Source organism: Stegostoma tigrinum, chromosome 26 (genome assembly GCF_030684315.1).
Source record: "Stegostoma tigrinum isolate sSteTig4 chromosome 26, sSteTig4.hap1, whole genome shotgun sequence".
Classification (NCBI taxonomy): Eukaryota; Metazoa; Chordata; class Chondrichthyes; order Orectolobiformes; family Stegostomatidae; genus Stegostoma; species Stegostoma tigrinum.
This window is the reverse complement of record NC_081379.1, coordinates 15,545,070-15,561,406: the sequence shown is the minus strand read 5'-3', so window position 1 is coordinate 15,561,406 and position 16,337 is coordinate 15,545,070. Positions and strand designations below refer to the sequence as shown.

General features: G+C 44.9%; 1 protein-coding gene across 5 annotated transcripts in view; it reads right to left on the bottom strand.

Moving 5' to 3' along the window:
* The window catches only part of inpp5jb (inositol polyphosphate-5-phosphatase Jb), a 98,594-nt gene that overhangs the window by 6,541 nt on the left and 75,716 nt on the right, over positions 1–16,337 (bottom strand). For 4 of the 5 annotated variants that reach the window (XM_048556518.1, XM_048556523.1, XM_048556519.1 and 1 more), the window contains 2 exons: positions 11,997–12,080; positions 4,848–4,952 (listed from right to left, as the gene is read on the bottom strand). In XM_048556518.1, coding sequence (XP_048412475.1) covers positions 4,848–4,952; positions 11,997–12,080 — 189 coding nt within the window. The remainder of the gene's footprint in view (positions 1–4,847; positions 4,953–11,996; positions 12,081–16,337) is intronic. The other variant, XM_048556522.1, reaches the window with a different exon arrangement.

The window sequence follows — 16,337 nt, the reverse complement described above, 5'->3', positions numbered from 1 at the left end:
CAATCCAAGTTAGTCCATCCAGGCTTTGCTGAAGGGGGTGAACAGCATTAAAGTACAGCTAAGTAAGGTCTCTCCTTTTCTTTTCATCCAGTAGTTGCGAGAGGGGTAGGATTGGCAGGTGTTGGAGTGTTCTGTGAGATATGGGAGATCAGGGAGAAGTTAAATGTCCCAAGCAACAGGAGGTATGTCTTCCTCCAACTCCTGTCAGACCACATGGATTTTTTGGAATGACAGTCAGACTCACTGAGAAGCAGACAGGAGGCAGAAAGAAGTTTCAGAAATGTGGTCACACTGAAGGTTCAGCCTGGTAGATGAGTGACCACCAGGAGGGGGAAGACAAGCAGTGCATGAGTCCCTTGTGGCTACTCCCCTCTCAAACAGATATACTCTCTTGGATACTGTTGAGGAGGGATGGCCTCTCAGGGGAAAGCACCAGCCAGACCAGCAGCACCATGACTGGCTCTACTGTAAAGCACGAAGGCTTGAAGTGTAAATGAGCAGTGGTGATGGGAAGTCTATAGTCAGGGGCACAGACAGGCATTTCAGTAGCTGCGAGTGAGACCCCAGGATGGTGCAGAGCTTCCCTGGGTGCCAGGGTCAAGGATGTTTCTGAACAGGCACAGGATATTCTAAATGGGAATGGTGAGCAGCCCGAAGCCACAGTCCATGCTGATACCAATGACACAGGCAGAAAGGGAGATGAGGTCCTGCAAAGGGAGTTCAGGGAGTCATGTCAGAATTTGAAAAGCAGGGCCTCTCGGGTGGTAATCTCAGGGTTACTCCCTGTGCTACACACTAGTAAGGCCAGAAATAGAAAGATAATACAGCTGAATATGTGGTTAAGAGCTGGTGTTGGAGGATGAGCTTCAGATAGCTGGATCATTGGGATCTCTTCCAAGACAGGTGGGATCTGTATAAAACGAATCGGCTGCACTTAAACAGGAGGGGCACCAATATCCTTGCAGGGATGCTTCTTGGTGCCAGTCTGGAGGGTTTAAACTAGCATGGCAAGGGAGCTGGGAACAAGGTCAGGATGTGGAATGTTTGAAAAAAAGAGAGGGGCTAGATCAAGTAGGCCTAGAAGGAAGACCAGGCAGGGCTAATGTAATGAACACAGTAGGACTGAAAGTCTGAGGTATATTTATCTCTGTGCAAGGAGTGTAATAGGTAAAGCATTAGTACAGGGAACTAATGATGTTACAGCCATTACAGAATCTTGGCTCAGAAAACGGCAGGACTGGCAGCACAACGTTCAAGGGTTTAGATGTTTCAGGCACGATAGGGAGGGACGTAGAAGGGATTGGGGAGATACATTACTGATGACGACAAATGTCACAGTTGTACTAATGTAGAACAGCAAAGCGATATGGTTAGAACTTAGGAAATAAGAAAGGTGCAATCACTGTGATGGAGTTGTACGGTAGGCCTCCCAATAGCCAATGGGAGATGGAGGATCAGATAAGTAAGCAGATCATATAAAAACAGCAGGATTGTTGTGGTGGATGAATTTAACTTTCCCAATATTGATTGGGATTCCCTTAATACCCGGAGCATAAATGGGGCAAAATTTATTAGGTGCATCCAAGATGTTTTCTTGAAACAATGTCTAGATAGTCCAATAAGGGCATGGGCTGTAGATCTTGGGTGAAGTAAATGCTGGAATTGGACCAAGGTAACGGTCGAATAATATGGATTTATAGAGATATACAGCACAGAAACAGACCTTTCAGTCTGACTTGTCCATGCTGGCCAGAAGTCCCAAATAAATCTAGTCCCATTTGCCAGCATTTTCCCATATCCCTCTAAAACCTTCCAATTAATTTAACCATCCTTTGACATGTTGTAATTGTACCAGTCTCCACCACTTCCTCAGGCACACCACCACCATGGCATGATAGATATCTAACAATGACAAGTCAAACCACAGAAGGAAGATAGAGGGCTTTGTGACATGGTGCAATGAAAACAATCTGTCTCTCAGTATCAGCAAAACTAAACAACTGATCATTGACTTCAGAAAGAAAGGAGGAGAATGCGACCCCATCTACATTAACGGAACTGAAGTTGAGAAGGTGAAAAGCATCAAGTTCCTTGGAGTGACAATAACCAACGACCAGTCCTGGACTTCCCATGTAGATGCAACAGTCAAGAAGGCAGAACAAAGCCTCTTCTTCCTCAGGCGACTCAGGAAATTTGGTACATCTCTAAAGTGCCTCACCAACTTCTACAGATGCACCATTGTGGGCACACTGACCAGGTGCATAATGGCCTGGTATGGCAACTGCTCTGCCCAGACCATAAGAAATCACAGAAGGTGGTGAGCACAGCCCAGACCATCACAGAAGCCAACTTTCCATCCATGGACTCTACTTACACAGCTCACCAGTATGTTGGCAGAAAGGCTGCCAACATCATCAAAGACCCATCACACCCAGTAATGATTGCCTACGATCTCTGTCAAGCAGAAGATACAGAAGCTTGAAAACACATGAGCAGGTTCAGGTACAGCTTCTTCCCGGCCATCATTAGACTGGCAAATGGACTCTCTAGTGTCAAATAATGCTGATCTTGTTAATGTTGATGTCATCTAGCGCACGCTCCGTGCAATGTAACCTGTGTGCTTCTGTCTAAGTCTTTTTGATCTGTACTTCCTTTGCTTACTCTGATCTGCCTGTACTGCTCATAACAAATCTTTTCACTGTATTTCAGAACATGTGACAATAAAAAATCAAATCAAATCAAATCAATCCATCAATCAGTTCATTCCACACACGGACCACCCTCTAAGTTTTCCCTTAGGTCCCTTTTAAACATTTCCCCCTCACTGTAAAGCTATGCCCTTTAGTTTTGGAGTCCCCCACCCCGAGGAAATCACCTTGGCTGCTTACCCTATCCATGCCTCTCATGATTTTGTAACACTCTATAAGGTCACTCCTCAGCCTCCAATGCTCCATGGAAAATAGCCCCAGTTTATTCAGCCTCTCCCTATAGCTCAAACCCTCCATTCCTGGCAACATTCTTGTAAATCTTTTCAGAACTCTCTCAAGTTTCACAACATAGCAGGAAGCTTCCTTCTTATAGCAGGAAGACCAGAACTGAATGCAGTATCTTAACTTCTGCACTCAAGGCACTGACCAATAAAGGCAAGCATACAAAGTGCCTTCTTCACTATCCTGTCTACCCGTGACTCCACTTTCAAGGAACAATGAGCCTGCACTCCAAGGTATCTTTGTTCAGCAACACTCCCCAGGATCTTACCATTTAGTCTTCCATAGTACCAGTGGTGACTAGAGGGGGGCCATCAATTCACCAAATCCTACTTAAGGAAGACCTTTCTCCTAAAGGGGCAACAAAACCATCGGAGCTTTCTTTTCTGATAATGGAACAGGTCTTGTTACATGTAAAGTACTTGGCACACATTTGTTCAATAAAGGAAACGTTAATATTGCACTAAAGGCTGGAATAAATGTGAAGAACATTGGAAGCCCAGGAAGTCCAGATGTGACTGAGGGAAAAAGGGCACCAAGATTCTGGAGATACATCGGACTCTCTAGTTTGCAACCAGTAAACATGGAACAAAGTAAACTACTGCCAATGATGTCGGGTCTTGGGGTCAAGGAGCTAAACTTTTCAAAAACTACATCTGGGATTTTTCTATTCTCTTCAATCAGTTCCCCATTGTTAAATACATTCTTGTAAGTCCTGCCCCTGGAAGGATATAGCTAATTTATATGTTGTTACAAATATGTCTAAGTGAATGTTGAGAATTAACTTACATTTTTGCTTAAATTTCTCAAATAGCATTATAACATCATTGATTCCCCATTTCATTAAGGCCTGGCTGGTGTACTCATTGTTGTGCCTGTTGACATTTTGATTTTTTTCACAGGATTTATCCAGTCTTTCTTTTGGTAACAAGGTAGTCAATTTTTCAAATCAGCAGTAACTTTTTAAAAATGTTTTTGGTTTACTCACAAACACACACTGTTCCCACTGTGATGTGTAGATAAGTGTTCAGTGATGTTTTAATAATCATCCTTTCAGCATGGAAAAGAAATGAGAACTCTATCTTTGATAATGGGAACTGCAGATGCTGGAGAATCCAAGATAATGAAATGTGAGGCTGGATGAACACAGCAGGTCCAGCAGCTCTTGAGATGCTGCTGGGCCTGCTGTGTTCATCCAGCCTCACATTTCATTATCCAGAACTCTATCTTGTTTATTGTTGCAGGCTGCTGGTGAGGAAAGCGATCCTGTACTGCAACAGAACAGTTCCATACTTCCATTAAACACTACATGCTTCTCGAGGTAGATTCCCCCAAAAACATGTACTCCTAACTTTTAGTTTCTAGTTCTAATATATCAGATTTTATATCCATCTACATGTCTATAATGTAAATGTATACAAAATATATATAGCAGGTGTCAAGAATTTCTGACTCCTCAAGTCAGGAGTTTCAGGAGAGGATGGGAGAAAATTCAGTTTTGCAAAATAGCTTTCTGTGTCATTAGCCAGCTTATGTCCAGGTTTCTGGAGTTGATTCAAACTACTTACCAGTATGTCATTACTAGTACAATCAAGAAAGTCTTTATATAGTGAAGTTCAAATGGTATCACCAAGCACATGCCCAATTTTGGTCTCTCAGTGACATAGAAAGAGGTGTCACCAAATTGCCAAATGAATTACTGATAGACTGGCACTAGGCATGGCTCCAATAGGCCATCAAACCTGGACACTTGCATTCACTGCCATGCACTGTGATACTCAGTTGTGAAGTTGCATTCAGAAACATAAAACACATGCAGTAGAGATAAGTGAGATCAGATCTTGGGTTGCATCTTCTGACCTGGAAGGGCTCAGTCACTCCCACAATGGTGTTGAAATTGTTGCTGTAGTAGCACAGGATGTACTCCCCAGTGCCCTTTGGCACGGATTCCTCACTGAACATGACCTGCAGAAAGATGGAAGAAATTCCACAACAAATAATAGCACGGAACTGTTAGACCGCAGTTTGTTTATGGCCTTTGCTGAATTTTCTCTCATTCTCTCTTTACGTGAAGAGGTTGACTCTGGCTGGGTGTCAGTCACATTGCTACACATCACCAATCGCCATTTTTAGGGATGAGCCAAAGTAGCAATGTTATCAGGCTATTGATTATGGAGGGTATCACAGATAAGTCTGGTCCAACCTCAACTCAACGGCGACATCTACAGGTGTGACTGAATTTTCACCTTTTCAACGTGAGAGGAGTTTCAATTTCATTCAGAAATATACCTGAGATCCCTTGGCATTTCAGTGTTTGAATGCACAATCTGGTGTTGAATAGAACAGCACAGAACAAGAAGATTGATCCCTGGTTTCTGATCATTTCCAGAAAACCAGGAAGATACGTGGACTGAGGACAGATTATACAAACTACAGTCGTAAGTCTAGAATTTAGAAGTTGTGGGTAATTTGGTCCAATGTTTTTAAGATGTTCAGGGGCACAGATAGCATCAGTAGAAAAGCTATCTTTTTGCAGCATGTGGAGAACTGGACAGCAACATCTAAAAAATGGAGATAGATCTTTTAGGAATGAAATCAGAAAAGTTTCTTCACACTCAAAGAGACAGTGGATGAATTCTTAAAACTGACAATGTGAGATAATTGTTAATATTAAATGTTAGATTGGAATAAGAGGCAAAGTTTAGTAGATTGGGTTAGGTCACAGATTAACCAAGATCCTTTCAAATGAAACAAATAGTAATTGGTGGAAGATATTCGAACATCAAGCATGGTCACATCCAATAAGACCATGGTTGATCTAACTGCCACTTTAACTCTACTTTCCTGCCTGTTCGCATGATTGTAACACTAGAATCTGTCTATCTCAGTCCTCAATATATTCAATGACTCAGCCTCCACTGCTCTCTACAGAAGAGAATTTCAAAAATGTTCTAAAAACTGAAAGAACTGCACATGCTGTAAACCAGGAAGAAAAATAGAAGTTGCTGGAAAAGTTAGCAGGTCGGCAGCATCTGTGAAGAAAAAAAAAGTTAACGTTTCAGGTCCGGTGATCCTTCCTCAGAAGTGATGGTGGCTGGGAAAAAGTCAGTTTACATGCAGCAAATAGGGAAGGGGATGGGGTAGGGAGTAAATGATGGGATAGAGCCTACATAGGGAGAAGAGCAGTTGGACAGACAAAGGAGTTGATAATGATCAGGCTAGGAGGGTGAACGGTTGTTAATGGGGACTGCTGGTGACTAACAGCAGGTGGTGTGTAATGGCAGGCTATGTGATAACAAGGCCTGGTCTGTGGGGTGGGGGCTAGGGCATGGGAGAGTTAGGCCCTAAAATTATTGAACTCGATATTGAGTCCAGAGGGCTGCAGGGTCCCCAAGTGGAAAATGGGACATTGTTCTTCCAGCTCGTGTTGAGCTTCACTGGAACACTGCAGCAAGCCAGATATTGACCAGGGATCAGGGTGGTGTGTTAGAGTGGCAGGCAACAGGTAGCTCAGGGTATTTTTGCGAGCAGAACGTAAATGTTCTGTGAAGCAAACACCAGTCTACACTTTCCCCAATGTAGAGAAGACCACATTGTGAGCAGTGAATGCAGGACACCAGGTTCTGGGAAGTGAAGGTGAAGTGTTGCTTCACCTGGAAGGCATGTTTGGGCCCTGGGATAGCAGGAAAGGAGGAAGTAAATGGGCAAATCTTCACCATTTGCAGGGAATGGATGCTGTGGGGCTGTGGGAGGGAGTTGGGAGTGAAGGAAGAGTGGATCAGGGTGTCCTGGAGGGAATGGTCACTGCGGAAGGCAGACAAAGGAGGGGAGGGGAATATGGGGGGTGGCATCTCGCTGGAGGTGGCGGAAATGGCATCTGATGATCTTCTGGATGTGGATGCTGGTGGGATGGCAGGTGAGGATAAGGGGAACCCTATCGCTGTTGCAGGAGGGAAGAGAGAAGTGCAGGAGATGGGTTGGACCCAGTGGAGGGCCCAGTTGACAACAGAGCTGGGGAGTCCTCGGTCGAGGAAGAAGGTGGACATTTCGGAGGATCCCTTGTCCAAGACGGCCTCATCTGAACATATGCGATGGAGACAGAGAAACTGTGAGAATGGGATGGAGTCTTTAGAGGAAGCAGGGTGTGAGGATGTCTGGTCCAGGTAGCTGTAGGAGTCAGTGGGTTTATAGTGGATATTAGCGGCCAGTCCATCCCCAGAAATGGAATCAGAGATATCCAGGAAGGGAAGGGAGGAGTCAGAGATAGACCAGGCGAAACTGAGGGTAGGGTGGAAATTAATTTTTCCAGTTTCAAACGAGACAAGGAAGCAGCATCGATGATATTACTGATACATTGGAGAAAGAGTTGTGGGTGGGGGCTGGAATAGGACTGGAACAAGGAGAGACAGGCATAAATAGGGCCGATTTGGCCACCCATAGCAACCCCTCTGACCTGAAGAAAATGAGAGGAGTTAAAACAGAAGTTGTTGAGGGTTAGAGTGAGCTCGGCCAAGTGGAGGAGTGTGGTGGTGGGTGGGGACAGTTCAGATCTTTGCTCCAGGAAGAAACGGAGACCCCTAAGACCCTCCTGGTGGGCAATGGACGTGTAAAGGGAATGCACGTCCATGGTAAAGAGGAGGCGGGTGGAACCTGAAACTGGTGTAAAGTGTCAGAGGAATCATGGATGTACATGGATGCTTGGACCAGGGGAGAGAAGACTGAGTCAAGGTACGAAGAGATGTGTTCTGTGGGGCAGGAGCAGGCTGAAAAATGGGTCTGCCTGGACAGGCCTAGTTGTGGATTTTTTGCAGGAGGTAGAAGTGAGCTGTGTGGGGCTAAGGACTATCAGCCTGGAAGCAGTGGGTTGGAGGGGTCACCGGATGAAATGAGATCAGTTACTGTAGTAGATACAATGGCCTGATGCATTATGGTGTGGTCATGGTCCAGGGGAAGATAGGAGGGGGTATCTGAGAGCTGGCAGTCAGCCTCTGCAATGTTGAGGTCAGTATGCCAGTCTACAACAGCACCATCTTTATCGGCAGGCTTAATAACATAATCTGGGTTAGATCTAAGCACACAGAGTGCAGCCAGTTCGAAGGGAGATAGGTTGGATTTGGTGAGGGGGACAGAGAAATTGAGGCGATCAATATCACACCAACCATTGTCAATAAACAGATCGAGCGCAGATAAATGGCTAGAAAGAGGGGTCCAGGTGGAGGAAAGTGTTGGACTTAGGTAAAGGGGTCTGTGGGATGGGGAAAGGACTCTTGTCCGAAGAAATGAGCATGAAGGCGAAGACGGCGGAAGAAGAGTCTGGCGTCATGTCGTGCCCAAAATTTGTTACAGTGGGGACGCAAAGGGAAAAAGCTGTGGTATTTGCTGAGTACAGAACATTCAGCATCAGAGAGCAGAAGGTTAGTGGGGGTTGGCGAATACCTGACAGCAGACGGGGTTGGGGAAGAGGACAGATCAGAGGGAAGGGGAGGAGAGGAAGGTTCCAGAGGGCCATGGATATTGCTGAGTTGTTGCATCTTGTGGGCCTTGGTGCCTGTAGGGCAAAGAAAAAGTTTCTTGTTAGCACAATGAATGGGCCGGAGGAAGAACTGGAACTGTGCTGCAGCCCTGAGCCAGTGTGATGTGATGCTGTTGGAGAGAAAGGTTGAGAGTGTGCATGTGTCACTGCGTGTGGATCTCAGGATGCGGTGAGAGCAGCTATTTGTAGAATATTGAATATCACAGAGATATCAGTGATCCTGGGAGTATTCAAAACATGAAGGATGAAACTTCAGTTGGAATCCACGTTGGGTGAGTCTAAGACAGAGGCAGCCACTGAGGAATGTAATATGGCTGTGGAAACGAGTTTTAGCAACTTCTTGGTCAGATATAGACAGTGAAATTAATGTTGGTGGACAAAATGAAAGATTGGAACAGAAATCCCGTTGGAGAAAGGAGCAGAACTTCTTCAAGGTGGGCATGCCTAGAAGAGATGTGGCGGTCAGTTAAATACTAAATAAAACCAAAAAAAACTGCGGATGCTATAAATCAGGAACAAAAACATAAGTCGCTGGAAAAGCTCAGCATCTGTGAAGAAAAAAATCAGAGTTAACGTTTCGGATCTAGTGACTCTTCCTCAGAACTGATGGTAGCTGGGAAAACGTTGGTTGATATGCAGAGAATAGAGAGGGGAATGGGGTAGGGAGTAAATGGTAAGATAGAGCTTGAAGAGAGCAGAGCAGTTAGACAGATAAAGGAGTTGATAATGATCTGGGTGGAGGGTGAATAGTTGTTAAATAGAACATAGAACAGTACAACACAGCACAGGCCCTTTGGACCATGACATTGTGCCAACCTATTATCCTACTAAGATCGAACTAACCTGCGTACTCTACATTTCACTATCATCCATGTGCCTATCCAAGAGTCGCGTAAATGTCTCTAAAGTATCTAACTCCACTACCACTGCCGGCAGCGCATTCCATACACCCACCACTCTGTGTAAAGAACCTACCTCCGACATCTCCCCTATACCTTCCTCCAATCACCTTAAAATTACACCTCCTTCATAATAGTCATTTCCGCTCTGGGAAAAAGTGTCTGTGTATCCACTGTACCTATGCCTCCAACCATCTTGTATACCCCTATCAAGTCACCTCTCATCCTTCTTCATTCCAATGAAAAAAGCACTAGCTCCCTCAACCTTTCCTCATTAGACTTGCCCTCCAGTCCAGGTAGCATCCTGGTAAATCTGCTCTGTATCTCGTGGACTGTTAGTGACTAACAATAGGTGGCGTGTAATGGCAGGCTATGTGATAACACGGCCTGGTGTGTGGGGTAGGGGGCTAGGACAAGGGAGATTTTAGGCCCTAAAATTATTGAACTCGATATTGGTTCCGGAGGGCTGGAGGGTCCCCAAGTGGAAAAAGGCGTGTTGCTCTTCCAGCTTGTATTGAGCTTCGCTGCAACACTGCAGCAAACTAGAGACAGAGATGTTGGCCAGGGAGCAGGATGGTGTGTAAAAGTGGCAGGCAACAGGTAGCTCAGGGTCTTTTTTTTGCTGGCAGAACACAGATGTTCTGCAAAGCAGTCACCCAGTCTACACTTCATTTCCCAAATGTAGAGGAGACCACATTGTGAGCACCAAATGCAGTAGACCAGATTCTGGGAAGTGTAGATGAAGTGTTGCTTCACCTGGAAGGTATGTTTGGACCCTTGGATAGTGGGAGGGATGAGGTAAAAGGGCAGGTGTTGCACCTTCGCTCAGTTGCAAGGGAAGGGGGGGGGGGGCGGGGGGGGCGGCAAAGTAAGTGTGGAACAAGGTTGTCCCAGAGGGAATGGTCCCTGTGGAAGGCAGACAAGGGAGGGGAGGGGAATATGTGTCTGGTGGTAGCATCTTGCTAGAGATGGTGGAAATGGTGTCTGATGATTTTCTGGATGTAGATGCTGCTGAAATGGTAAGTGAGGACAAAGGGAACCCTTTCGCTGTTGTGGGAGGGAAGAGAAGGGGTGAGGTGGAAGTGCAGGAGATGGGTCGGACCCAGTTGAGGCCCTGTCAACAACGGTGCTGGGGAATCCTCACTTGAGGAAGAAGGTGGATATTTCGAAGGCTCCCCTGTCGAAGTTGGCCTCAACTGAATATCTGTAACGGAAATAGAGGAACTGAAAGAATGGGAAGCTCATTTTCCACTTGGGGACCCTGCAGCCGTCTGGCTCAATGTCGAGGTCAATAATTTTAGAGCCGAAACTCTCCCATGTACTCTTAACTCCTACGAACAACTATTAACTCTCTCAGCCAGCTAGTTATCAACTCCTTTGTCTACCCAACTGCTCTTCTTCCTCTTTGGGCTCTATCCTATCATTTATTCCTGACCCCATCCACCTTCCTATTTTCTGCATATGAACTGACGTTTTCCCAGCTACCAACAGTTCTGAGGAAGGGTCACTGGACCCGAAACATTAACTCCAAAAATGTTCTGACCAAAGAACTTATCACCACATTAAGTGGGAGTTCTCATTTCAAACCTGTACCTCTAACTCAAGGCTCCCCCATGATCGGAAACAAACCTGTTAGGCCAGTGAAGGCCTTTCCCAATCCACGTGTTGTGATCAGAGGGTTAACTATTGCCCTGCTGTTCCTGTGCTCCAACTGCTGCTTTGCAACAAGTGACACTGCTCCCACTCCAGGGTCAATATCTGACTGGATTCAGGTTCTCAAGGGCACTGAGAACTGTACCCACGATGAATTAGTGTTGGCCATAAAGAAGGGGGTGGATTAAATACTGGGGTAAGAGGTAAGATCCATAGTGATAATTGCTCTTATGTTTTTAATCATCATAAGATATAGAAAGCCATAACTTTAATAAATTATTGAACTATTCAAGTAGCTGAGACATTGAAATAAAAGATTGAGATGTCCAAATCAATTTTAAGTATCCATCAAGGTGAGGAGTCTCAGAGATAGCAAACTTGAGAATATACACTTGTCCTAAAAATCCTACAAGAGCAGCCCATTGGACTGAACAAAATCAACAATTCTATGCCAAATTATTGCAAATTTGTGCAGTAAGTTCACACCAATTAAAATAGTTTGCAATTGTCCAAATGGATTTTGGATTGACCCGTTCAGCCATTAGGGAGGGGAAACCTTCAACTGTGGAAGGATATTGAGTTAACATGGAAACAAACTATACAGTCAAATCAGCACTTACATCCCTGATCACAGGGACCCACATTGAACTATATCCCTTATCCATAGTTCAATATAATTGTGATTGTTGGAGAGCTACCGCATCAATCACTAAATGCTTTGAAGCAAATCTACACTTTACAACTTTTCTGTCATAAAGTCTGGCCTGATCAACCAATCCTGACTTAAATATTGAATTTGAACACATGAAACAGAAGGAAAGGATCTATGTTTAACACAGCACAATCACATCAGTTCACCCAGTACACCAACCCCAATGTATAAAGCGGTCACTTGATCGGGTACGATTGTGTGGCAGTAATTACCTGATAGCATTGCTTCGTGGCATCAGTTTCATCATGCTTTGCCCAGATATATGTTACATAGTCCTTGTGATGTTTAAAGCCAACCTGTAAGTATAGATAGGCAAGAAAATCAACAGGGAGGTCTGTAAGATTGTCTTTGAAGCTACTGACTTTTAAGTTTCTCTTTAAAAACTCTGGGCCCCATGTTTAATCTGATCAAGGGAAGGCCTAGGCACTGTTGCCCTAGGCCTGTTTGGCTTCTGTACAGACCTCATATTGTGGAAACTGAAATTCTTTGAAGTAAGAGATGTTTTACCATGACACACCCAGTCTTCACCTGGAAAAGGTAGCAAGTGCAGCTGTCCATTGCTGGCACGAGTCACTGCCTGTAACAATGGAAAGGCATTGGAAAATTCCAACAACAAATTGAAAGAGAAGACTGAATTGATGTCAGACCTACAAGAAGCGCCTCAACACTTTCAGAATCAGTTGTAAACAAAAAGACGCGGAAATCTGGCCTCATGCTATTCAGTTTCCTGGAGGAATAAAAACTAAAACTCACAGCTGTGAAATTAATTATATTCAGCTTTTACTTCCACAGCTTATGTGAGAAATAACCTTGGACTTCAAAAGGATTATAAATTTTTTAGCGATTAACTGGTTTTAAAATAGCAACTGCTGGAAAATTATTAGGAGAGACTACAGCGGGAGTTGGGTCCGCCTGAAAGCTGAAGCAGTTTCTAATCTTTACTTTCGCAGCAAGGGAGGTGAGGAAAAAAAATCTCTTCAGTAGTATTTAGAATTCAGATTTCTTAATTTTAACATGAAATTTATGGCTCTGCTCCTCCGGCCATAACCCAGGCAGGAGTCTACAGATGAGTGAATGAGAGGCGCATTGTAACATTTATGGGAAGGACAAACTCATAAAATGGCAGCTAATCTCTCTAGCTTAGTAACTTTTGTCCAGTGATACCTATAAAACTGAAAGCCCTGAATAGGCTTTGGAGTATTAGCAGCTTGCCACTATTTCGTCGGAAACTAAATCACCAAAGTCAATGCGTCTATGAGAGGAGTTAAATGTAACACTTGACACATCATCAAACTACAGAGAAATTGAACCACTCTTTCCTTAACTCAGGATGATCTGATCTCTAAACAAAATGATGTAGGTGTCTTGTCATAATGGATGCTTGTATTGTGCATAATGTGCTCATGAATTCAGAGAGATTATGATCCAGATCAAGACTGTTAATCCAGTAACCTATGTAATGTTCTGGGGACCTGGGTTCAAATCCCGCTGATGGAATTTGATCGATTGGAAGTTGGGAATGGAGAGTTTAATGATGACTGTGAAACTGCTGTCAATTGTCGGGAAAACCAATCTGGTTCACTAATGCTCTTTAGGGAAGGATATCTAACATCCTTACATGGTCTGGTTTACAGGTGACACCAAACCCACAACAATGTAGAGGACTCTCAGCTGCCCTCTGAAACAGCCTAGCAAGTCACTCAGTTGTATCAATCACCATGTACTCTCAACAAAGAAATGAAACCAGATGGGCCACCCAGCATCGATCTAGACACTGCAAAAGATAATGACAGAAACAGCCCTGTCCAACCTTGCAAAGTCCTCCTTACTAACATAAAGAGACTGGTGCCAAAATTGGGAGAGCTGTCTCACAGGCTAGTCAAGCAACAGCCTGACACAGTCATACTTAGGGAATCATACCTGACAGGGGATGTCCCAGACACCCCCATCACTAATCCTGGATATGCCCTATTCCATTTGCAGGACAGAACCAGCTGAAGCGGAGGCACAGTGGTATATAGTCAGGAGGGAATTGTCCTGCAAGTACTCAACTTTGACTCCAAGCCCCATGAAGTCTCATGGTTTCAGGTTAAACACGGACAAGAAAACCTCATTCTGGTTACCATGTACCATCCTCCCTCCACTGATGAATCAGTACTCCTCCATGTTGACCAATACATAGAGGAAGCACTGAGAGTGACAAGGGCACAAAATGTACTCTGGTTGCGGGATTTCAATGTTCTTCACCAAGAGTGGCTCAGCAGCAGGACTACTGATCGGGCTGGTCAGGTCCTACAGGTCATAGCTGCTAGACTGGATCTGCGGCAGGTAGTGAGGGAACCAACAAGAGGGAAGACTATCCTTCACCTCATCCTTACCAATCTGCCGGCTGCAGATGCATCTATCCATAACAGAATTGGTAAGAGTGACCATCACACAGCCCTTGAGGAGGCAAAGTCCCGCCTTCACATTGAAAATAACTTCCATTGTGTTGTGTGGCACTATCGCATGCTAAATGGGACAGACTTCACACAGATCTAGCAACTCAAGACTAGGCAGCCATGAGGTGCTGCAGGCCATGAACAGCAGCAGAATTGTATTCTAGCACAATTTGTAATCTCATTGACTGGCATATCTCTCACTCAACCATTACTATCAAACCAGGGGATCAACCCTGGTTCAATGGAGAGTGCAGGAGGGCATGTTAAGATCAGCACCAGTCATATCCAGATAATGAGGTCTCAACCTGGTGAAGCCACCAAACAGGACTACTTGCATGCCAAACAGCATAAGCAGCAAGTGATAGACAGAGCTAAGCGATCCCACAACCATTGGATCATACCTAAGCTCTGCAGCCCTGTAACATCTGGTCATGTACGGTGGTGGTGGACAATTAAACAACTCACTGGAGGGGGAGGCTCCACAAATACCCCATTCCCAATGATGGAAGAGCCCAGCACATCATTGCAAAGGATAAGGCTGAAGCATTCTCAACAATCTTCAGTCAGAAATGGCGAATGGATGATCCATCTTAGCCTCCTCTAGTGGTCCCTAGCATTACAGTCTTCAAGCAATTCAATTCACTCCACATGAATGGTTGGAGGCTCTGGATACTGTAAAGGTTTTGGACCCTGACAATATTCCGGTGATTGTACGGAAGACTTGGGCTCCAGAACCTGCCGCTCCCCTAGCCAAGCTGTTCCAGTACAGTTACAACACTGACATCTACCCAACAATGTGGAAAATTGCCCAGGTATGTCCCATTCACAAAAGCAGGACAAATCCGACCCGGCCAATTACCGCCCTATCAGTGTCCTCTTGATCATCAATGAAATGGTGAAAGGTGTCATCAAGAGTGCTAACAAGCAGCACTGGCTCAGCAATAACCTGCTCAGTGACGTCCGTTTGGGGGGTTCAACCAGGGCCACTCAGCTCCAGATCTCATTAAAGCCTTGGTTCAAATATAGACAAAAGATCTGAATTCCAGAGGTGAGGTGAGTGACAGCCCTTGACATCAAGGCTGCATTTGACTGAGTGTGAGTCCTATCATAACTGGAATCAGTGGGTATTGGGGGACAAAATCTCTTGCTGGTTGGAGTCACACCTGGCACATAGGAAGATGTTTATGGTTGACGGAAGTCAGTCATCTCAGCTTCAGGACATCTCTGTAGGAGTTCCTCAGGGTAGTGTCCTTGGCCCAACCACCTTCAGCTGCTTCATCAATGACCTTTCCTCCGTCATCAGGTTAGAGGTACAGATGTTCACTGATGAATGCATAATGCTCAGCACCATTCGTGACTCCTCAGATACCGAAGCAGTCCAAATTAAATGCAACAAGAGTGGACAATATCCACGCCTGGGCTGACAAGTGGCAAGTAATAGTTACACCACATAAATGCCAGGCTATGACCTTCTCCAGTAATAGACAATCCAACCATTGGCCATGGCGTTCAATGGTTTTACTATCACCAAATTCCCTACTATCAACATTTTGGGGTTACCATTAACCAGAAACTCAACTGGGTTCACTATATGAAACAGTGGCTACAAGAGCAGGTCTGAGGCTAGGAACACTGCAGCGAGTAACTCATCTCGTGACACCCCAAAGCCTGTCTACCACCTACAAGACACAAATCAGGAGTGTAATGGAATGCTCCCTGTGTGCCTGGTTGGGTGCAGTCCCAACAACACTCAAGGAGCTTGACATCAAAACAACCCACTTGATTGGCCCTGGATCCATGAGCATCCACTCCCTCCACAACTGATGCTCAGCAGCAGCAACGTTTACTATCTGCAAAATGCACTGCAGAAGTTCACCACAAATCCTTAGACAGCACGGTACAAACCCATGACCGCATCTGTCTAGAAGGACAAGGGCAGCCGATACATAGGAACACCAACAACTGGAAGCTCCCCACCAAGCCACATATCCTGACTTGGAAATATCTCACCGTTCTTTCACTATTCCTGAGTCAAAATCTTGGAATTCCCTCCCTGAGGGTATCCTATAGCATGTGGACTGCATGGTTCATGAAAGCAGCTCAACACCACTT